Source organism: Corella eumyota, chromosome 3, assembly GCF_963082875.1.
Source record: "Corella eumyota chromosome 3, kaCorEumy4.1, whole genome shotgun sequence".
Classification (NCBI taxonomy): domain Eukaryota; kingdom Metazoa; phylum Chordata; class Ascidiacea; order Phlebobranchia; family Corellidae; genus Corella; species Corella eumyota.
The window spans coordinates 9,189,395-9,212,985 of record NC_137492.1 but is presented as its reverse complement, the minus strand read 5'-3'; the positions used below and the strand labels follow the sequence as shown (position 1 = coordinate 9,212,985).

Genomic DNA, 23,591 nt, shown 5'->3' with positions numbered 1-23,591 from the left:
TGTATGTTAACCTTATGCTATCATCGTACGAACATAACATTCTGATGACGCTACCAAAAGTGATGCCAATAAAAAATTTAAAAAATAATAAATAAAAGAAATCAAAACACTCCGCACAAGCACTCCGTCTTTTACATAGTGCCTACGACATTGGACTGTTGAATTGATAGAAAGTTTTAGTCTAGTTGTGACTGAAATGTGTCAAAATCCTATATTTAAAGAAAAAAAAAATAAAAAATGTTTTGACCACAAAATACTATACTTCAATTTAAAACAACTAAAAGGTATTATTTACCTCATACCAAAACATGTTTGTGTTTTTCCAGTTTTTAACATAATAACTGGCGAAGCCACCAAAAAAAGTATATACGCAATGATCACACAAAAAGTATATACGCAATGATCACACAAATAATGATTGCTTTACGTCATGATTGTATTAAAACTATTTCAATTCTTAATGGTATTTTTTAAACTGAAAGTATAAATATTCCAGTCGTCAATTTAAAACAGTAGTGTTAAATTCTTTGCTTTTTGAATAAAGTAATTTAATAACAAATTCGATATCGAGCTACTGACAAAGATCAATTATTTTACTGAGAACATTTTATTAGACTATTCTTTTAAGTTTATTAAAAAGTATTTGTTTTTTGCTGCTTTTTATTTACACGTGTAAAAAATATGGCTCATATTAACTATAAAATTAAATATCATAAAACAGGTTAAGTTTATATAGAAAAAAATAAATAGGCAAATAAAAACCTATTAATAATATGCATATTATGTATACAATAAAAATACAAAAGTGTTTATACAATAATAAACCCAAAAATAACATTTTATTGATTAATTTTAATTTTTTTTTTAATTGTGAAATGAAGAAGATTGCATAACAGGTTTTTGTAAAGAATAATGATTTACCTAAAAACTATAAAAACGTTTGTGTTATAATGTGTTATAACAGTTTTAAACTAAGTATCAATTATATAAATTTTCTTTTGGAATAACACTAGGAAATATGATTAATATATTTATAAAAAAACGATTTATTAAATAATAAATCTAAACTTTATTTAATTAAACCTTCTCACAAATTGATTTTCAAATTTTCAATTTTCTCCTGGATTTCTTTAGTATATGTCACATAGGATCTTTGTTCATGATCAAGAAAATAAATTGAACTGTTTATCTTTTTTAAATCAATTCCTTCAGTGTGAAGATTAAATTTTATTTGTTTAAAGCTTCCAGTCAATTCCAGTTTTTCTTGAATTCTTTGGAAAAAAAATGACCAAAATTAATAAATTTTAACAATTCAATATATTTATCCAAGTAACACTTACCTGATAAAAATTGGTCTTGCATAAGAGGAGATGTTTTTACAGATGTAAGTGTACATATACTTGCCATTAAAATTTGTTAACTCCTGTAAAACAAGGGACACCATTCCTGCTCTGCCCTCACAACCTTGATTTAATTAAATATCTTTAAAAAATGTTTACACAAAAAGTTTACTGGGTTCTTTTTTAGTTCAAATAATTAATTAGTTTAACAATTTTAAAATTTTCGTACTTGATATGATGTTTAACATGTAGGCTGAAAGAAGATTTTATTGTAAACCCTTTGTGTATACAACATAATGGAAATACTTCAAGACTGAGATTTTTTATGTTTTTGACTTTTACACAGCACGCCTGCGGCAAGTGTCATAGGTTTGATCCCCACTGTTTTATGTTGTAGCGCCTTTTAATAAGACACTATAAACAATTTGGACTTTTGCTAATAACAATAAGCAGTTTATCAGCTAATTTTTAATAGTGTGTGTTTTAAAATGCCTAAAGCAACTGTTGACTGGGTCAAAGGTAACCCTATGATTATGTTGTTCTTTTCACATCAAAGAAAAAGATTCCCCCAAAAAAATATATAATTTATTAATATCAATACAAACTAAAAGGACCTGGAAGATGGACTCCATAAACATTGGCTTCTTGGACACCATCAGCTTGAACAAGAATATCAGAAATTTCGTTTGTTGAAATATTTTCACCTTTCCATCGAAAAGTATCTCCAACTCGATCACAAAAATAAAGTCGATAATTTTCATCCAGCATCATTAGGTCACCCGTGTTGAAATATTCATCACCTTTCTATTAAAACAAGAAAACTAAAATTACTCTCTAAATCTTAACCCTATTTTTTTATTGTGTTAAAAATACAACTAACCTTTAAAATCATTTATTTAAAATTATTCAGATTGCATTTTGCAGTGATAGTTTTTGCAATTATCACAAATTAATTTAAACAGCAAAATTAGCAAGTCATAAATATCTAATATTAGCTAAGAAAATTTGAACGGTTTTGCAGTAAGGCGAATATTCTTACTTTAAGAACAAGTAAATACAATAAAACCATGTAATGTTTAAATTGCTACCTTAAATAAATTTCTAATAATTTTTTTATCAGTGAGACTTTTTTTTCCTTTATAACTTGAAATTGTTGAAAAATTTGTTATTTTTCCAACTGCTAGCCCGGGTTCATTGGTTTTTGGAGAAAGCGGTCTAAAATATTAGTTTAAGCTAAAATAGAAACAACAAAAACATACAGACCCAAACTTTTACTAACTAATACAAATTTTGTTATTTATATTAATAAGTAAATAAAACAACATAACGAAATTTTAATTATTGAACCACCATTACCTTCCATTTTTATCCTTTATAATAGTTTCAGTTCTAACATCAAATTTTACGAGTGTAAGCGGTAAGACAAGCTAAAAATGCAAGTACAATGTATTTTAATCTTTTAAAATTTACACAAAAACACAGAAGTTGTGCACAAAAAATGTGTATATTTAATCAAACAATAATTTATAATGTACAAAAAACTAAATAGCACATAAATAAAGTGGTCAAGTACCTATAGGTTAAGCAATTAACTATTAATTATAAAAATAATGCACTAGACATAAAAAATGATACCATTTCAAAACAATACATACTATGTAAAAATAATACATAGTAAAAATGTAAAAAAATGGTATTTTATAAAATTTTAAAATATAACCTTTAATAATGGTCCTAATATGCCAATACACCCAAATTGCCCACTCAGATTCATTAACCCAGCATTACCCTCAGTTGCCCCATACAACTCGTGCACTTTAATGTGATTACCATAGCGATGAAGAAGGGTCCTCCAGGTGTCTGATCTTAACCCATTTCCTATAAGTGCTCGAACCTTGTGGTTTTGATCCTTAATGGTCTAAAATGATTAAATTTAAAAATGTTATTTCCCATCATTAATTCAATATTGTAATGTTTTGTAACTTTCATTAATAACGTTTTAGTTCGGGTTGCCTGATGCGCCTTCGCGGTGCAGACTTGAATTAATGCTTTAATTTAGTACTTTGTATCTTCTTGGGGCCGTATAATTAGGCCAGTCATGGAACACTGTTGGCCTACTTGGTTATTGCTTTTATTTGGTTACAATATTACTTAATATTTAATGCCCTTGATTATGGCACTATAAACAATACAAAATCCTGCTGAATCTAAAACCTTTTAGATTAAATATTGGTCAACAATATTAATAATATTTGAAACTTCCTGAAACAACTTAAGATTGTATTGGGGTAATAAATGTAACCTTATGTGAGCCAAGAAATTGGCCTTTTCACATCAAAGATAAAGAAATACATAATGAAGTATATAACTTAAAAAAATACCGGTGGTTGTTTGCAAACATATCTCATAGTTTCCCCAATATATAAAACAATTGTAATGTTATATTTTCGGCAATCATCCCACATTTGACTTGCTGAAAATTTCTTTCTTAAAACAATTGTGGAGCCTAAAAATAAATTTTAATTCTTAAAAAGATTTAATTTTACCGTTAAATAGGGGACATGTTGAAAACAAATGACTTTGCTATAATTTGTCTTAAAGCTTTTATGTGTACAAACTTACTTGAGTAAACTTAAGTAAAATGTTGCAATCAGTACTTACTCTTGTGAGTCTAACAAAAAAAACAAAAAACAAACCCATATTCAGAACCCCAAGCACCCCTATACCAGCAGGAGAACCGTGATACAGGGGTAAGGAACAGTATAAAATGTCACTGGGTTTATAAATAGTCAAAGGAAGTAGACCTAAAATCCATAATCTTCGATTTTTTATGTTTACAGCTTTAGGAAGACCTAAAAAAATTTTAAATAACTTAAAAGTGATTTTTTAATTAATGCAAATAATGAGTAAAATAAGTCAAGGGCGTTTCACAGCCTAATTTTTTTTTAAATATATTTTACATATATATTTTTTTTTAATTTCAGAGTATAACTTAACTTTTTAAAATAAAAAAAAATGTAAAAAAAGTTAAATAAGTTAGTAACACCATTTTTTAGATTATGTCATATGACTGAATATCAGTTCAACAAATGAAAATTTTTTTGATTGATTTGATTTGTTTGATTGAAAACCTTATGCCTAATTTGATTGAAAACATTATGCCTAATAACCAATACTGACATTAGGACATTTTTATAAGCCCCAGCAATACCCTAAACCTCCTTAAGGAAATGCTCTTTAATTTATAAAAATGTCGACTTTAATTTTTGTAAAATGTTGTTATTAAAACTTTGATTTTCTAAAAAAAAATGACCCAATCAATTGTGTTTGGAATTAAGTGGAATTACCATTGTTACCTGTCGTGCCAGATGTGAATATATAACAGAGTGCTTCAGAGGGATCCCTGCCCACCTTCCAATCACTCACAACCTTGTCAGAGGACTCTTGTTCTATCACATTTTTTTATTTATTAGGTAAAACATTTAGTGTATATACTAGTTTAGTTTAGAGTTTAGGCTTAAAATTTATAATAAATTAATATATTTATATAAATATATATATATATATATTTATATATGTATATATATTTATATATGTATATATATTTCATATTACAACAGTTAGGCTATTATAAAAATATACCAATATCATAGTTATCTTATTTTAAAAACATATAATCAAAATATATAACAATTAAAAATGATTGAACATGCTTTAAATCATGTATTGCTATGATACAAATAATAAATGGTACCTTACTACAATAAACAATACGTTATTGTTTATTGTAACAAACTTGCCATTTTTAAATCTTTTAGGTCATAATTTATAAAAAGAAATTTGCTCTTTGCCACTATTCAAATTTAAAATTACTGAAAATATTAAACAACAAAATAAATTAAAATAAATAATTTACAACAAAGTTAAAGTTTTTTTAGCTTAAATTAGTGCATGTTTTAAATCAAGAACAAAGTTTTACTTTTAACTTGTTGACTGTTGAAAAATAGCATGGCTGATAAACTAAGCTTTAAAAAGAGTTTTTGGTATTGATAGAACAAGATTTAAATTTAAATTAAACAAACATTCAGTAAAAAACAAATGTGATTTAATTTAACTAATAACATTTTTACCCGCCGTTTAAGAAAAATTACTTTATTAATGGAATGTAAAAACTGATATTAAGTACAAAAATAACACTTAATACAGCTAAAATTATTTAAACCTTAAAATAGACAAATTGATCCAAGACTTCCAACAATTCTATATATTTAAATAAAACTAAAAATGGTTAAATTTAGTACTTATTTTAAATTACTAACCAACTAATACCAAATCAGTATTAGATACTTTTTTAATAGAAACTAGAAATTAAATAATGTGACTTAAAATATTGTATTAACAAAAGAAAACTTAAAAAATTGTTAATATGTTATATTTCACATGTTTAAACTTGTACCAAATCATTATAAATATATGTTTGCCTTCTAAGACTGAGCCAGAAGCTCCAGGCCATAAAAAAGAATAATTACAAAATAATTGCAAAAAAAATCTTTTTTTAGAAGAAAAAATTAACATGGTAGTGCAAGTTTAAACTGTTTGCCATATACCAATTTAGTTTAAAATCTTTATTTTTAAACACCATACCATTACATCACTAATCATCAGGGATGCTTAGATGTACTTTATTGTTTTTTATTTGTTCTGCAACTTTATAATTTGTTTATGCCCAACTTAAATTTAATTTGTTGATAAAATATTATTATTATTACCGGCCAATTATCAATTGTTATTGTTACATTCTTATAATCTCATGTTTATTCATATTGATTGTGAAATATTATTATGTAATGAATTTGCCTTGGTAATTGTGACAGCTAGTAGCTGATTGTTGTAGCTTAGCTATAATAATAATCAAGTAATAATTTGACGTGGCAATGTAAAAAGCAGATTGCCACTAAGGTGGCAATGTATACGCTATGTAAAATTGTATTGTAATTTGTAATACTGTTTATGATATTAAATAGTAATGTTTATTTTTTTGTAATGCACAAACTTAAATTATAGATCATACAATTCATAACCAGATTTACCTTTGAAAATATATTAAGTCATAAAATGTTGTGTAGCCCACATTAGAAAATAATTTTTCTCATATTTTTAAATTTGTCTCAAAAATATTGATAATGTCGTTTGTTTGTGGTTATTGTTTAAATTTTTTATTAAACTTATACAAGTAGTTAATTAAAATTATAAGTGTATGATTGATAAAATATGTGATATTTTAAATTACATTACCAAACTCAGTATCGACTAAATATTTATTTTAAAAAGAAATAGCTCTAATTTTAATTTTGCATTTCTTTAAAGTCAATATTTATTGGTAAAATTTAAATATCGAAAAATTGCAAAACAGGTTTCGAAATAGTTTTTATGTTTTGACAATCTTAATTAGAAAAAAGTTAAATAACTAAATTGGGAAATTGTTATTAAAAACTCACCAACACAACTTAATAGAGATTTAAGCATTGATGTTTTTGGGCCATAGTTGTACAACATAATACCGCGTTCAATTAATGCATCTTCTATTTCCTTTAAACCCTTTAAAATTACCTTATTTGTTTAAAATTGAATATAAATAAAGATATATGTTTATTATTTATTCTTATTTTCTTTTTTTGTGTAGTAATAAAAATTGCTAAGATAAATTATGTTCATATGTTGAGATAAGATTACCAAAAAAGTTGTCTAACTATAAATTGTAATTTTTTTTTGCATATACCAAAGCATATTTTATGAAACTAGGAAACATTTGTTTTTGCTTATAAAGCAATTTTAAAAAAAAGCAATATACCTGTTTTTAACTTTTTACATTAAAATTTGTCATTTTGTAAAAAATTTAGCAGATGTGTTATCTGAAGTGGTGCAAAGACCATCTTGATTTGTAGTTTTTAATAAGCAACAAAAATCATTTTTAACAACCAACTCAAAATTAAGCTGTTTTAAACATATTTCTACAAAATTAATGCAAGGCTTGTTTACAAAAATACAAACCAAAATTATTTTTTCAGCACAAAATACCTTATAAGTAAATTTAAGCACAAAATACCTCGTGTAACATAGGTTCATTTCCAACAACCAGCATCTTAACCTCAGCAATGTCAATACAATGAAGAAGTTGTTTCATCTTAAGGTTGTAATTTAGAAAAACAGCTACAGCACCAACCCTGTTTGCAGCAAACCAGATGGTAATAAATACTGGCTCATTTCTTATTAATATCCCAATCTAAAGCAAAAAATATATAATAAAAAAATATATGATAAAAAAAAATATATGATTTATAATTAGATAACATTTTATTTTATTATCTTACAACAAACATCATTTTAAAAGTTTTTCAAGGTTTCTTGTAAAATTTTTTTTTACAAAAATTGTCATTCAACAAAAAACAAGTTCGGCAAAAAATATTAAAATAGCAATACATAATGCTAAAACAACAAAAAGAGCAAAATATCATATCATAAATAATTGTTTAATAGGTTAAGGGTTTTATATTTGGTACTAGCACAGATGTTATTTACAAAATTAGACTTTAATAAGTTAATAGGTGAAATTTTGGACAAATTACACCTAGTGTTTCCCAAAAATTAGATTCATTTTTGCATGAAAAAATTTTGAAGGGTTTTTAAAAAAGTATAAAATATTATAAAAATAACAAATAATTATTATGTTATTTGTCTTTAAACTTTTACCTTATCTCTACTTTTAATTCCCAGTTTTTGCAGAGCATGGGCGAATTTGTTTACCCAAATATTCATGCTATTGTAGGTGTATTTCTTATTTTCAAATAGAATAAAGTTTTTGTTAGGAATATTCTTTGCCTGTATTTCTAATCTAACAAACAAAAAATGTCTTGTTACATAAGAATATCTTACAAACTTCGCTGTGTTGCAGAAATGTCATTTAAAGTGTTGCAAAAATGTTATTTAAAATAAAATATAGGTTCTTACATTTCATTAATAAGATGGTATATACATTAAAAAAATTACAAGCATAACAACTTACAGATCACTTGGAGTAATAAAGTTTTTATCAAATTTACTAAGCTCTTTAGAGAATTTTCCCAAAAAATAAATGTAAGCAAAATCATCAAAAACCCATGGAATCTTGATCATTATAATTTTACACAAACAAAGTAGACCAAGTACAATTAACACAATGTAAGACAACAACCACTCCATTGTTCTATCTAAATCGGCAAAAAGTGACTACAAAAATTATTCAATTGTTAAGAATGGCAACACTAAAACCTCTAAACAGTGCTGCGTGCACTTTTTGCACGCATGAGCAAACTATTAAAAATTCCGGTAAATTTCTTAGAGTATATTTTGAATGTCGTGGGTCTTATTGGTATTAGGTCAACAATGATGGTTACTGTTATGCGATCGGTAACTTAACAAATACTATCATGACGTTTATAATTACGTAAGTTACCCTGAGAATTTAATATTTCAACCCACGTTCAACGTGTTCAAAATATTGCAAAAAGCAAATATATATGTTTTTGGATACTTAAAATGAGCTAGATTAGCATTGTACTATCTAACTTGTTTTGTACTAATTAACTTATGTTTTTTACTAGTCAATGTATGTAAAACAACACGAACATCAACAACTATAACAAGGTCTGCTTGGAGTAAATTTGAAAAAGGTGGTAGGGAAATTGTGGTATACGAAAACTGTTTTGAGGCAAATAAAGTTGAAGGTGCCGGAATGAAAGTTATACTAAAGAAAATAATACTGAAAAAGGTTTTAGAATACAGTCTTCGTAAGGATTTTGGGCTTAAAGTGAAAGGTACGCCTAGTTGGTGAAACCCTGCCGCTGTCTTAGTCTCTTGGCCAGGTGCCCCTCTTTGTCGCCATACAAAATAAGCGGATTTGGTCAACAACGAAGAAAGGTGTTTGAAACTGGGCGTCGAGACTCTTTAGCCTGTAACTGTAGCCCTCTCCGTCGACCCAATCGGAAGATTTTAATTAAAGTTACTGACAGTTAAAGGAAAACTGAACAGAAAAATAAGGTCAGCTTATCTGTTTTTTTGAACTGTAATGAGTTTAAAACTGTAATTAAAAATATTTTTGTGTTTGTAATAAGCCTGATTCAATGTTTCAAACCTTGGCGGCAAACCTTTATGACGTCACCGGGTTGTACGCGAATTTTTGAGCTATACGTTATGATGCGTTTATACGCTGTTTTAAAGTCGTACTAGTTTTCTATATTAGTTAAAACTATTATAGAAACGTTCATAAGCTCCCACAAGGATAGTTCTACATTGCACAAAGGTTTTTATTTGTTTAGATGCGACAAAAAAGTTTTGCTACTGTGTGTTTGTATGTATGAAATATTATGAAACAGGCCAAATTATTTGTTGATTTTTACAAAATTTGCTTATTATAAGTAATGCAACTTTTAGTATATTTCTATTAAGACAAACCACATTGAATAAAGGGTATTTAAAAAAACAACGTTCTTGTATAAATGCGTGTTCAAAATTTAAAATTTTTTTGCAACTTAGACTCTCTTATTCAGTTGACAGTGTTTTTAAATTAAACACGAACAGATATGCTCAGTTTCTTGTAAAACAACACTACTCTCATCACTGTTATTAGTTTGCATTTTTGCGACTTCATTTTTTTGCCTTTCATACAATAATACAAATTTTTGAAGCGTGTAGTAACAGAATAGAAATTACCACATATTTTAGCGTCGTTTAACTAACATAATTTTTTGTATTGCTACATGATAAGTCGAGTCAGTTTGGCAGGGCGATGAGTGTATTTGTTTAAACTAAAACAGTCGAATGTTAACTCTTGCAACATGCCTAAAATTTTTATTTATTGCTTATCTAAACAAATATAAACACTTGTGCAATGTAGAACTATCCTTAGGGAAGCTTATTAACGTTGTTATAATAACTTAACTGTTATAGAAAACTAGTACGACTTTAAAACACCCTATGAGTGCATTATAACGTATAGCTAACAAATTTGCGTACAACCCGGTGACGTCATAAAGGCATTACCGTCGAAGTTCAAAACATCGAATGAGGCTTATTATAGGCCTGAAAATATTTTTAATTGCAGTTTTAAACTTAGTTCATTTAAAAAAAAACATATTAGATGGCCTTATTTTTCTGTTGAGTTCCCCTTTAATTGTTCGTATTTTCAGTTAAATATTTTTATAACTGGCTGATTATGCGACTGTTGGTTAGTATTTCTTAAAATAACCAGGCAGGAAGTTTATTGTATAATTATATTAAAATTTTCAAATTCATTAACGATAAAACAAAACGTTAAAATCCAAATCTCGAAAATTACAACTACTTTTTAGCAAAGCATCAAATAACTTCCTTTTTGCAAGACATAAAATATATATCTTAAAATGAATAGCCCAGAATAGAATAGCATGTCAAAAAAAAATCCAAAGATTTTAAAAATCAGTCCAAGATTGCCCCATTTTCCATTTAGACACCACCCTGGATTTGTTTTTGTTTTAAGCGGAAAAAGTTCTTTGAATAGGGTACATGATTTTACTTAAATTGTATGTTATTTTAAATTAAATAAATTAACAATTAATAAGACTTTATATAGAATTTAATAATAATTTTTATAATAACCTACAAAAAACAATACAAATATAAATATGACTAACTCGTTGTAGTAGTTGTTCGTTATTATTCTCTCTAATTTGTCTTCATTGTCATGCTAAATAAATTCATTTTTCTAATTTTTTAATTAACTTAATTAATGAATCTGCAAATTAAAAACAAACTTGAACTTTATAGACGAACAACAGCATATTTAACACTTTTAATTTGGGGGTAAACAAATATTATAAATTATATATTTAAAAAACATTAGAATTTTTTTAATAATTATCATAAAGCTAGACAGTTGACAAACCCGTAATTTAAGTTTACGAAACTTTGGCCACAATAACTTGAAAAAAACTCAACAAAAAGCAAGTCACAACAACTTAAAAAAAAGACTCGAGTAAAGGCGGGTTAAAAAAACTTAAACAAAAAAATGGACTAAAGGCGAGTTACAAAAACTTAAAGAAAAAATCGACCAATAGGGAGTTACATTAACTTGATGAAAAACTCGACTACAAACAAGTTACGAAATCTTGAGGAAAAACTTGACTAATAGAATTACGATAACTTGAAGAAAAACTTGACCAAAGGCGAGTTACAAAAATTAAAAAAAAAATCGACTAAAGGCAAATTACAACAACTCGAAGAAAGTGTGAGTGTCTACAGCGTGATCGCTGCCGCAAAGAATAATTTAGTTAATATTATTTAATTAAATATGACAAAAGATTACAACTTTCACTTTTTGTTTAACTGTTAAAATATAATTTCTGTTTTCTAAAACTCCTTTTATTTTTCCCCGAACTTAAAAAAAACAAGTACAATGCTTCAATCAAGCTTATTTTAAGCAGTTTTAAGTATCCTAAATCATTTATCTTTGCTTACTATTTTTGTTAAACACGTTGAACGTAGGTTTTTTTAAACACGTTGAACGTAGGTTAAAAAATTAAATTTTTAGGGTAAATTAAGTGATTGTAAACGTCAAGATAGTATTTGTTAAGTTGCCCATCGCATAACAGTAACCATCATTGTTGTCGTAATGCCAATTAGACCCACGCCATTCAAAATACATTTTAAAGAATTAACCTTCTACCGGTAAGGTTAGTTTTGTAAGATAAAACAAATTGTAATCACTGTAGCATGTCTGGGTAATTAGTAAAGAATATAAAACATCGCTTTAAAAAAAGATTTTTTTGTTAATTTTTATTTTTGAATATTTAAAACAAAACTATAGTTTTAAAACTAAATATTGCATATTTAAAACTAGGGTATAATATAAGATTTACGTCTATATCTCAAGCACTTACGTTAGAACTCTCCAAATAAAACCAATAATTTAGTGAATCATCACGTATAACCGGCCTATTTACACTGCCCGAAAAAAATTCAAAAGGATAAGGCCTTTAATTAAGCATCTTTGCGATGCAGACTTAGTGCGAGTCAAGGAACTTGCACTAGAACGTTATAAATAAATGTTACAAACCGTTACACTACCCAGAACCCCGCTATTTATTTCAAACAAAAGCTTTTTTTTAATTTCATTAACTTAGAGAAAAATTAAAAAACTGATGAAATGTTAAATTTGTGTTGCAGAATGGGCTACATGTTTACTTCGACGCTTTTATATAAACATATGTACGATCCATTTAAACATGCTTTCTGTAATTTACATTAGGTCAAAAATCTTTATTAAAAAAAACAAATAGACATTTAAACCGAAAACGCCACTTTACCGAGATATTTTTCGTAACCCGTGCTTACCCTATTCACACGTGGAATATCGGTAAAAATGACAGTTTTGAATTTTGTTGTGTGAAGAAATATAAATTTGGAAAATGGTTCTTGATAATATCTGCGGATGTCATATAAGTCGCTTATAAAGTGCATATTAATATTTTTATTTATAAATGTTTAAACCTTTTTTAAAATATGTTTTTAGCTTGTATGTCAGCACAAATGTATGTCACCCGATATTTTACGCAAATGAATAATTTTGGGATTACAAATGTTCAACAAAAAAATGAATATTGACATCTAACAAACAAACATAAAAGGGTTTTTGTTGTCCAATTTGCCTTTGAATTGTTTTTTCTTACCGTATGACGTCATGACTCAGCATGCCCCCTCGCTTATGTTAAAAGTAAAGTAAATCAGGAAAATGGACATTCCGCATGGCTTACATTTTGAAACCCATTAAAACCAAAAATGTCTAACTTTATTACAATCTGAAGATATTTTGGCATGTATTTGCGTCCGAAAACGCGAAAAAGCTAATATTTGTCGTAACTTGTAAGCGTGGATGAGTGTATTTGATAAAAGAAAAATAAATTCGAGTATTGACAGAGAGGAAAAAATATTTGCTTATGTCATGTACTAGCTAAGCCTATAACACGTTTTTATGCCGTCCATCATCGCGTTGTCATTGACTCCCAGATTTGGTTAAACTTAATTAAAAGAGAAGCAACAGAAATTTATAACTAAATAAAAAGGATTTAAAAATTTAGGTTAGGTAAACCGTGTTACGAAAAATAGATTTATAATAGCCTAAACTTATAAAAATACAAGATGATGTTTTTTTGAAAGACTATATAGCCAAGCGCAATTTTTTTTTTGTAAAATGTAATTTCAAGTTAAATAGAAAAGGATATGGAGTTACAAACTATAGTTTTTGTTTACTCCATAAAGAAAAAGATATATCAAAAATGTATTTATAATGATATTCATTGTATTCCAACTAATTTAAATACAGTTTTACAAACTAAATGAATGGGCTGGCAAATTTCGGGCCCAATTATCAAACAAAAATCCTATAGTGATTTCTAATTAGTACGAGATAATAAGAAAGATGCGAGAGCGAAAGCTATTATTATTGTTGTTAAAGTCCGTAGTGTATTCGTAAAGTGTAGTATAGATGCGATGTAGCGTTTAAAAAGATTAAAAAGGTAACCTTTTTTGGTTTTTGCAGAATTAGTTTTTAAATTTTGTTTTATTTTCGTAAGCTTTATTCTACAAGCTACAAACTATTACTTTTTCGACTTACTATTTAATAGCGTAAAAACTAATTGGTTAAGTTGAAAGCATTTTTTAAACCTAGGAAGACAGATTATGTGCATTCATTTACATAAACTGTATTTATTTAGGCATTTTAATTAGGCTCTTTTTAAATCAACACGTATATTAAAACTTGTTTGTTATTCTACCAGTCGTAACTATGGCAACGGCTAGTAGCAGAGGCTGGGCGTATTATTATAGTAAGTATACTATGTTTGTTGTTTTATGTTACGTCACTCTTTTATCAAGTTATTATATTGAATAAATGTTGTTTTATATGATGGTTTCAAGCTAAGAAATTAAACAATTTACAGAATCTTAAATTTTTAAAGATTTTTTTTTATTTGGGGACTCCAAACTTTAATTTTACGACTCGTCAATTCAAGCCTAATACAGCCAACTGCTTTATTAAGGTTTAAATTTGTGCGTAAAGCAACTTGAGTTGTTGTTAAATATTTTACGTTTCGAAACTCTAAATATTCCATTTACCAGAAATACGGACTTGTAACGACCACATGGATACATTAAAGCTGTACACCGATTATAAAAGTTATTGGAACAAACACAGAATCCCCGGTGAAACCAAAGTTAATGAAATATTGTGGGAGGATCCATGGGTATAAAATAAACAAATTTAAAAAGAAATATGAATTGTTTTAATTCGAAATTTTTTGTAAAATAAAAAAAATAACATGTTAGCAATTAAAAAAAACTTACATTGATTACTTGTTAAGTCACGAAGTATAACAGATTACTGTTATATTACTGAAAACTTTTTTACCCAAAAGATATTTAACCAAAAACTGCATGCCCTACAATGCTATTTTACTGACAAATACACCTTTTTTATTACCCCCTCTTTACTCTAATACTAAATAAAAAAAAATCTTTTTAAAAAAATGTTAACCAAATTTTTGGTAAAATGTTGTTTTTAAAATTCTGTTTTCGAGAAAAGGTGCATTAGGTCAAATGGTTTTGAATAATATTGCCGGATACTCTTTAATATAATATGGACTCCGCAACATAAAAAAAAGAAGTTATTTATAAAAAAAGTTATTTATTTCAAATACCACTGCCCTTTTGTCAAAAAAGGCGTTTTTTACCAAAATAACAGAATTTAAATTTAGTGGAAAATTAATTCGCCATTTAAACGACCACGACGACTTCCACCGCTAAACGGCAGCAAAGGCAAAAAAGGCAAGGAACCCATTATTGCGAAGTCTGAAGTGAAGGAAGAAAAAACAAAGAAATTTAAATCTCTTGCTCAAAATGATGTCAAAGTAATTATAAAGATCTTTTATTTATAAAAATGATATGTTGTATTTTTATTTATTTTTTTTTAATATTTAACAAATTCAATATTTTATTTTATAATCAGGATTTAAAAGAATCGAGCAGCTATAGTATCGTCCCTTCGAATCACGAGACCCTTCCCGCCATTAAGAAGATCGAAAGGCGCACCTCGAATTCCAGCTCTTCTTCAGAAGACTAAAAAATCACTTATAACATCATATTTTTTACCACGTGACGTATCACTTTCCTATTTTGGGTATTTACTTACCTACTTTTATCACAAAAATGCAGCCTTCGGTTTTTTTGGTATAACTTGTATATTATTTTACGACCACACCAAAATATATCTTAAAATTTTTAAGTATCAAAAACATGTTTTTAAGATATAATAAATAATAATTTTTAAACAAAGAATTTATTTTACTTTTTTATATAGCTAAAAATAAAAAATGCATGGTTTTTGTACATTTTATAAATACAAGTACTTATGGTAACTATTGTGGCTCTGTAAATCATTCTACTTAAAAATAGGCTACCTTACATCATATTATTTGCAAAAATTATAAGACATTATGTATACATTCGTTGGGTACGAAAATCTACCCCCAGCAGAAACTAACAAGCCTAAAAATATAATACATTCACGTCTTTATTTGATTTGCGTTTTTGACGAAAGTTGAAGTTGTATTTGAATAACTTTGGTTTATGGTCATGCGATGGTTTCTTTAAACCCAATAAACCGCTATTGTGAAGTTACATTTAGCCTTTGTCAGTTAGTCGCAATTTTGTGACACGATCGGTTTACGTAATTATTTTTTAAGGTCGTATTTCGATTATACCACATTACTTCATGCAAAGTCACAGCTGCATCAAATAACTTTTATTTAAAAAAGAATTAGTGTGGCAAAAACTTTAGATATTTTTATTTTAAAATTTTATCTTATAGTTTACGTAGTTATTTCACAAACATATTTAAAGCTACATCAAAAAAACTTATGTTTTAATTTAAAAGCCATCAATTATGTAAACAATGTTCAATGTACAAGCAGTTTTAAAAATTTGTTTCACATTATGACAGAAAAATAAAAAAAATCTTGAACAAGTTTAACAACTTTATTAATAAATTTAAAAAAATTTTAAACGATTAATTTATAAATCTGTATGTAATAATAACATTTAAACCATAAACTTACGATTGTGTTATATAAACAAACTAAATTTTTATTTCTTTTTTTCGCAATAGTTTGACGTCAAAATTTAATATTTAAGAGCAATATTAAGCTGTATTGGATTTACGTGCGTTTAATATTGAGTTTACGTTGGTGTACGTGCACTGTTTAACCAACAATATACAAACGCGCTAAGTGCCCGCGTATTGCGTAACCTACTAACCAAATATCCCACTTTCACAAAATAGGATAAAACTGCTTGTTCATCAAATATTTTGAAAGTGCATTATACTTAAATGTTTTTTTTCTCCTAAGATTTTTTATATACTGTTATTATGTAATTAAGTTGTAAAATATTTAGCCTTTTTAAATAACGTAATTGCTATACAAATGACTACTGCACTTAGGTATGAATTAATAGCTGTTGTATATTTCTCATTTATAATATAGATGAGGAAGAAACCAACAAGAAATATACATAATAGAATTTATTGAATTAATTTTATTTGAATTTTTAATTCACATAATAAAAATATTGGGTTAACTAGCTGCCATGACGTCACCAATTTAAAAAAAACTTAAAAAACAAAAAAGATATTTTAGTTTTTTGGTTTATCTTATATTGCCTTCTGCAGAAATGGAAAAAATGTAATTTTCTATATTATATCATGCTTATGTGTAATTCTTTCTTGGTGGACAATGTAAATGTTAACTAACAATTCTATCTTTGTCATTTTCTACGGAATAGGATAGGTCGCGTTAATCATTTAAGTCAATAGGAGAAACAATTATTTTGAGAAATTACAATTACTAATCAATTAGTTCTCACGTTAATGTTATAAAATTTTTTTATAAATTATGACCTAAAAAAGTAAACAACTATACGTCATCAAAAACTTTGTTAAAACGAAAAGTTCGTGAATAATGTTTTTAAAATATGTAAAAAGATGTTTAAGCTAATGTGTTTATTATAAATAATATTTTTTATTCTTATTTGTAATGTTCTAATTTTTAATATTTTTTATATTAAAAAAAAGTCGCTAAAAAGTCGCATCTCTTTTTAAAAAACGTGTCGTAAACCGGCTTTTCAAGCCCAGTTGCCGTATTTGGTCAAATCTCAATTCAAATTGAAGTTGAATAACCTAGCCTAAAGCCAAACCAACCTATTTTGCCAAAATAACAAAATTCGTAGACGACTTTTAAAGTTGTTTATTATGTGTTAAGCTAAAAAAATCGGGTGTTTACTGTTCAAGTTAATTTAAGTTTAAAAAAAAAACTTCTTTTGAAAACTTTTCAGCTGTAACTTTTAACCTCATTCAATCACATTTAAAAAATTTTAAATATTAAAGTGATTTACGAGAAATTAAATATGGGATCTTGTCTGATTAGCCTTAAATATATTTACTAGAACACAGATGCCAAATATTCGACCACCAATTAAGTTAAACTTATGCAGGTATTCTCAGTGACATTAATTTGTTTTTGTTTGAGATAAAACAGGTTTCATAATGTCAATCTGAAAAAAAAATTAATAAATTTAAATTGATATTATTTTAATTTTAGGTGGTAATATATATAAAATTCAATTTTTTAAATGTACACGCAGGAAAATTATTTATAGGCAGGTTGTTTGTTTGGATAGAGTACAATTTATTTTTAATCTCCCTCTTCAAAATATAAAAACTTTTCGAATAACCCAATGTAAAAAAGTAAAAAGGCGAATTTAAATAACGAAAATAAAGTTAATTCGCAGATCAAATGTTGTTTTCGCCTGATTTTTCGAAAATAACTACGAATGTCATGATTTTAGTTTAATAACAGTAACCTTTTTACGTTAAAACCTAATTTTTTCGCTTGTTCAAACTACGCCCAAATTAAAACCAACCTTTGGATTAAACACGGGCAAGGTCAATGTTTAATCGCGTTCTAACATTACTTAAACTTCTTTTTAAATGTTAATCACAGGAACATGGTTATATTCCTACGAATCACATATCGCCGGCGTTGAAAGTTTAGTGAAGACTTTTTTTGAATGGTTTTGGGCTATAAAAGAAAGTGCTTGAATTGGTTCTGACGCATTTAAATTTCTGATCGGCGCAGCCAAAAAGGTCTAAAGTTTACTCTGTATATATTAGTTTCGAGGTAAGAGCGAAGCTTGGTCATATTAAGAATTTGTATACCAGGAAGCTAGCCTTTACAATTTCTAAAAACAGGAAAATTTATACGTATAGTTTTTGTCATTTGCTTTAATCAATAAAAAATAAATAAGTTTGTACATTAAAAAATATAAAAACATAATTGATTTATAGAGTTTAACACATGTACTAAGTTAAAATAAAAAAACAGAGATTAGAAATATATAAATTAATTATGTTAGCCTGGTTGGTATAGTTTTAAAGTTTAAATTTGTTTACACTACATTTCCATAAACTTTTTATTTCGTTACTATTAAATGTTGCTTTTTTTAGAAAATAGTTTTAATTTGCGTAAATTTAATTACAAAAAAAAAGCAAAATGAATTACTTAGCATATATTTTTTGTCTTGCGATTTTGGTCAATCACGTGACGTCACAATTCAGGTCATGTGACCCGATGAATATTTTAAACAAGCCAATCAGCTCGCAGAAAAGTTTACCATACTCCATTCGAGTTTTGCCGACTGAAAACGGAAAACAACAAAGAGGTAACAATTAATACTTAATTTTTTTGTAAGTTAATAGATACCATAATATTTTATTTGTAATTTTTGTAAGTTGATACCATAATAATTTATTTGTAAAGCTACACTATTTGCCTTTGACACCGGCGTTTTACTATAGGATGATACAAAAAAATGTATTTGATTTGTAAATGTATTGCTGCTTTGCTTTTTGTAAACAAATTTAAAAAAAAATAGTTAAGTATTTGCGTAAATATATATAAAAAAAAGATTGAATTTAATATTAAAAATTTTACCAAGATTTTGCCTCGGAGTATTAAATTTTTAAAAAAATCGCAAAAGCCCGGAAAAAATTGTTCTGAAAATAAATACTTGCCTAACAATTTGAAAGCATAATAAACATAATTCGTCACGAGAAATTATTGAATTAAACCGCAAAACTGAAAAAGTAGGCAGTTTTTAAATTTAACAAGATAAAACTTCACTTGAAGATTAGATCACAAAAACAACTTTTCAAAATTATGTTTAATAATATTTACCTTACGATAGCATCTACATACCATACTGATTTAGTTTTATAATAAGTTTAAGTGTTTTTTTTTTTGTAAAGATTTACTAAAAATTAGATTTAAAACCTTTTTGAGAATTTTACATAAAAAATTAAGTTATACTGGCTAACAAATTAAATAAATTTACTTTACAATATTTAGTTCAAATCGCAGGAAAATTGTTTCAACAACTTTTTATGCAAGCACGTGACATTACAAACTCTCCGTCGCCGTTGGTGGGAACGTGGTTATCGAAAGATCTTCCTATTGGTCACCGCGTGATCACGTGCGAAAATACCATACAATCAACAATAAGTAGTGGGCGCGATTTTTCGCAGAAAGCTCAAGTGACTTACACCTGGATTGGGAAATGTACCGAAAATATCTTGTTTTTGTAAGTTAAAAAATGAAATATGATTAAAGTTGAAATTATTAAAATGTTTTGCAATTTTATTTTTTTACACTTTTTTAAATGTTCCAGCGTATTGTCTGCTTTTCGGGCTAAATTTTTATTGTCGAAGTTTAGTCACAAACGGCAGTTTTTATTATTAAGCACTTAAGTCAGCCAATTGTCTGCATTGATATTGATCACTGCCCCAAAATATATAAAAGTACGTATAAGTTTGACAAATAAGTAATTTACACAAAACTTTTACTTAAATTTTAAAATAAAATAAAGCGGGTTTATAATATAGAAAAACTTAGATTAAAAAACGGAAATAAAATTAGTGGGATTAAAAAACGGAAATAAAATTAGTGTCTTCAAATTAGTTTGCTTCCTAATAAATTTAATGTCGATATAAACAGAAACATGTTATTTATATAGTTAATTTTAAATGGCAAAATATCTTATGAGTATTTGAAAATACACAACTTGTTTTTTTTTATTTGAAAACACACAAAAAAAACACAATTTGAGTTATTTTAAAAGTGAATAAATATTAATGACCTAAAATAAATTTAAGTGTACCATCTCTAAGTGGTACAAGACATTTTCATATTTATAAAGTCAACAGAAAACTTTACTGTAATGGGCACGTGTACACTAATCCTATAATTAATTTAAATTACAACCTTAATTCATGGAAGTTACGCTATACATAAGTTATTTTAAATTACTGTGATAAATTCCTTAATTATTTAAATCAGTCCAGTTTACATATATGTATTAACGTAAAATAAAAGTTTCTGGGAGTGTGTTGCAGTGGTTAAAACTCTTGGCTTTACAACATAAGGTCATAGGTTTAATCTCCACTGCATTTATGTCATGGCGCTTTTGAGTAGAGCAATATAAATAGTACAATCTCCTGCGAAACCTATAAACAATAGACAGATTAATTATCACTCAAACATTTTTAATAAAATTACATATTGCCTGTAAGACAATTTTACTGCTAGTCGAGGTCGCAAATGTAAATTCCTGTTTCAGCCTTACTTTTTTACATTTAATATTTTTTAAATGTTGTATTTTTATTTTAGTATTTATGTGGGTTCAGGGGGCAATTGGAAACACACAACTGTTCCTTGTAAAGTTTTAACACCAGTCGTGAGCAAAGAAATAAAAGGTAAACTTAATTAAAAATAATACATCAACATAATTAGGTAATATGGATAAATATTAAAAAAACAATATTACAGTGCAAGATTATACTATTTCTCCGAACGATATGTTTACTTATGTTAAAAATAACATTTTGTTATCAATGATAAGTAGATTAGAATCAAAATATTTTAAAAAAGGCTTTATAAATTATTGTTAAACCAATGTTTAAAAGATAAGTAATGTTGTTGTTATTAAACGAAAAAAGCAACAGTCATCTAATTGTTGTCAGTGTCAGGACAAGTAATACATTTTTAGTTTTTTTCTATAAAATGACAAGACAATTTTGTTTTCTTTACATACCACTTCGTAATTTTGATGATTTTTTTAGATTACTCGGAATGGAGTGAGTTTACGGAATGTAGTCAGACCTGTGGTGAAGGTTTTCAAACAAGACAAAGAAATTGTCTTAGCGAATCAAATTGCGAGAACACAATTGATCGGCAACCTTGCAACAACAAAGAGTGTGTTAAACCATTAGGTAACAACAATAATTAAAAATATGAAATAATATTGTAAAAGCACGAAACGTTTTTTAGATTCTTCTTAAATTGTGACATAACTTTATGTGGTAGCGTTCTTTAAGAATAGAACCATTTTACCAAATTTTATCAAAAATCACATGACCAAAAGCCGATTTTACCGGCAAGAGGACTTTTTAAACCTCCCTCTAACCCCTAGCCCTTTCAGACAAAAGAATAAATTGAGATCTAAATTTTGGTTAAACATTGTTTTCAAAGTTTTGGTTTTTAAAAACAACATGATCGGACAATGGTTTTAGGTAATATAAGCGAATAATATTCATAAAGCCACTTTAGGCAAAACTTAGGCCAAATCAGCATAACAATATAATTTAATGTTAACTTTGCCAAATAATTAACATTAGTGTTTTTGCAGAATGTACCGACGGATTTTTAAGATGTGACCCATGGGGTAAAATGGGACTTTGTCAAAGCAATTTTGGAACGTGGATGCGAAAAAGTTGTCCCCGAACTTGTAGAGTTTGCGTTCGAGGTAAAAACAATACTTGTCTAAAAAAGTTAAATTTAAAAACTAGACCTATATGAATTTTTGTATGTTGTTATTTAAATTTTGGTTTAAGGAAAAGATAATAAACATACTTTTTATCGCTTCCTAGAAGAATATCTAATACGTCAGGTTTTACTTAGATTGAACGTTAACCTAATGTCTGGAAGAAAATGCACAACTTATTGTTTGTGTAATTAAAAAATTCGATTTTTGTTAAAGTTAGATTTTTGTTAAGATTATCACGATTGCCTGTTGAAAAGCAACACATAAAAACAACCCACTAAAGTTTTTTTTAAGACAAAGTTAGAAGTGGAAATCCTTAGAGATTAAAATAGTTCTTGTACAAACTAATAATTACAAAAATTTATACTTATTATTTTTTACTATTTTTGCTTTTTACCAATAGAAGCAGCAGTCGACGAAACGATACAATGTGTTGACAATGGAAAATATCAACAAAGTTGTGTAAGATGGGCGGCAGGAGGAAAGTGCACTGACCCCCTCTGGCAGATTTACGTAAGGGAAAAATGTCCCGCTAGTTGTCGCTTATGTTCTCAAAAATAAGAAAATAAATTTTAACGAATTTGTATCTTATCCTTGCCATGAAATACGTGGAAAACCACATTTTATAGCACACATACAGTAGATTTTTTACAAGTAAATTCTTATTATTATTTAAGAGTTACATTATTTTAACTTTTACTTGTTTTTCCTATTCTTGAACTACTTAAAAAAGTTTCAACTTAATACGTTTTAAATTAAAAAAAATTAATGTTTTTTGTAGTGTTTATAAACGCCATGTACTATTTTTATGCTATGTTAGAAAATTACCAACGACGTGAGAATATTTCTCCAAATAAAAGATTGTTATTCTTTGATAATAAAACTTAAAAATTATGCAAATTATTCTTTTTGCCATTCTGATATTCTATGTAAGATTTACAAATTTTAAAATTTTCAAGTTTATACAAACCAAATAATTTTAAAACATTTTTACGTAATTATAAAATTAAAAAACTTTATAATAAGTAGTTTATTAAATTCACATTTATACACAACTAAGCTAGAAGTGACTTAAATAGTTTTTCTTTAGACCATGTTGTACAAAACATCTTAATTATATTACATTGAGTTTTTTTAACAAAATGTTTCGTATATATCTTTTTTAAATTAATTTATCACACTACTTTATTGTTTTGTAACAATTGACAAAGTTAATAAAAAATATAACACAAAATAAAAACTTTTTATTAAATG

At 27.0% G+C, this 23,591-nt stretch overlaps 3 protein-coding genes across 4 annotated transcripts; 2 read left to right on the top strand and 1 right to left on the bottom strand.

The window, feature by feature from the left end:
- Window positions 1–878: 878 nt before the first annotated feature.
- Window positions 879–8,680, bottom strand: LOC145745276 (long-chain fatty acid transport protein 2-like). The gene is made up of 13 exons (XM_082563305.1): window positions 8,404–8,680; window positions 8,091–8,232; window positions 7,447–7,623; window positions 6,839–6,938; window positions 4,697–4,789; window positions 4,037–4,192; window positions 3,722–3,846; window positions 3,061–3,258; window positions 2,697–2,767; window positions 2,429–2,555; window positions 1,955–2,144; window positions 1,341–1,464; window positions 879–1,271 (listed from the first exon to the last, which is right to left on the bottom strand). Exons 1-13 carry the CDS (start codon window positions 8,577–8,579, stop codon window positions 1,088–1,090), a joined length of 1,863 nt encoding a protein of 620 aa, XP_082419431.1. The 5' UTR covers window positions 8,580–8,680; the 3' UTR covers window positions 879–1,087.
- A 5,443-nt stretch (window positions 8,681–14,123) lies between these two features.
- LOC145745861 (uncharacterized) lies at window positions 14,124–15,820 on the top strand. Its single transcript, XM_082564035.1, has 4 exons — window positions 14,124–14,236; window positions 14,529–14,653; window positions 15,164–15,316; window positions 15,415–15,820. The coding sequence occupies exons 1-4, from the start codon at window positions 14,197–14,199 to the stop codon at window positions 15,526–15,528; spliced, it is 432 nt and encodes a 143-aa protein (XP_082420161.1). The 5' UTR covers window positions 14,124–14,196; the 3' UTR covers window positions 15,529–15,820.
- A 3,150-nt stretch (window positions 15,821–18,970) lies between these two features.
- On the top strand, window positions 18,971–23,242 carry LOC145745706 (uncharacterized). Of its 2 annotated transcripts, none has more exons than XM_082563851.1 (6): window positions 18,971–19,181; window positions 19,880–20,099; window positions 21,185–21,270; window positions 21,637–21,786; window positions 22,203–22,319; window positions 22,741–23,242. In XM_082563851.1, the coding sequence occupies exons 1-6, from the start codon at window positions 19,013–19,015 to the stop codon at window positions 22,896–22,898; spliced, it is 900 nt and encodes a 299-aa protein (XP_082419977.1). In that variant the 5' UTR covers window positions 18,971–19,012; the 3' UTR covers window positions 22,899–23,242. The 2 variants fall into 2 exon arrangements, with proteins under 2 accessions (XP_082419977.1, XP_082419976.1); XM_082563850.1 differs by having other exon boundaries at window positions 19,868–20,099.
- Window positions 23,243–23,591: the final 349 nt, after the last annotated feature.

Bases quoted from the DNA above. Each gene is read 5' to 3' on its own strand.
- LOC145745276 (XM_082563305.1), bottom strand. From the start codon at position 8,579: ATGGAGTGGTTGTTGTCTTACATTGTGTTAATTGTACTTGGTCTACTT. The intron at 6,939-7,446 runs GTATTTTGTGCT...GTAATTTTAAAG, and splicing joins ATGAACCTATGTTACACGAG to GGTTTAAAGGAAATAGAAGA. The intron at 3,259-3,721 runs GTATTTTTTTAA...TAATCATTTTAG, and splicing joins ATGTTTGCAAACAACCACCG to ACCATTAAGGATCAAAACCA.
- LOC145745861 (XM_082564035.1), top strand. From the start codon at position 14,197: ATGGCAACGGCTAGTAGCAGAGGCTGGGCGTATTATTATA. The intron at 14,654-15,163 runs GTATAAAATAAA...ATTTAAATTTAG, and splicing joins TATTGTGGGAGGATCCATGG to TGGAAAATTAATTCGCCATT. The intron at 15,317-15,414 runs GTAATTATAAAG...TTTTATAATCAG, and splicing joins TTGCTCAAAATGATGTCAAA to GATTTAAAAGAATCGAGCAG.
- LOC145745706 (XM_082563850.1), top strand. From the start codon at position 19,013: ATGAATTACTTAGCATATATTTTTTGTCTTGCGATTTTGGTCAATCAC. The intron at 20,100-21,184 runs GTAAGTTAAAAA...TTTTTATTTTAG, and splicing joins ACCGAAAATATCTTGTTTTT to TATTTATGTGGGTTCAGGGG. The intron at 21,271-21,636 runs GTAAACTTAATT...TGATTTTTTTAG, and splicing joins CGTGAGCAAAGAAATAAAAG to ATTACTCGGAATGGAGTGAG.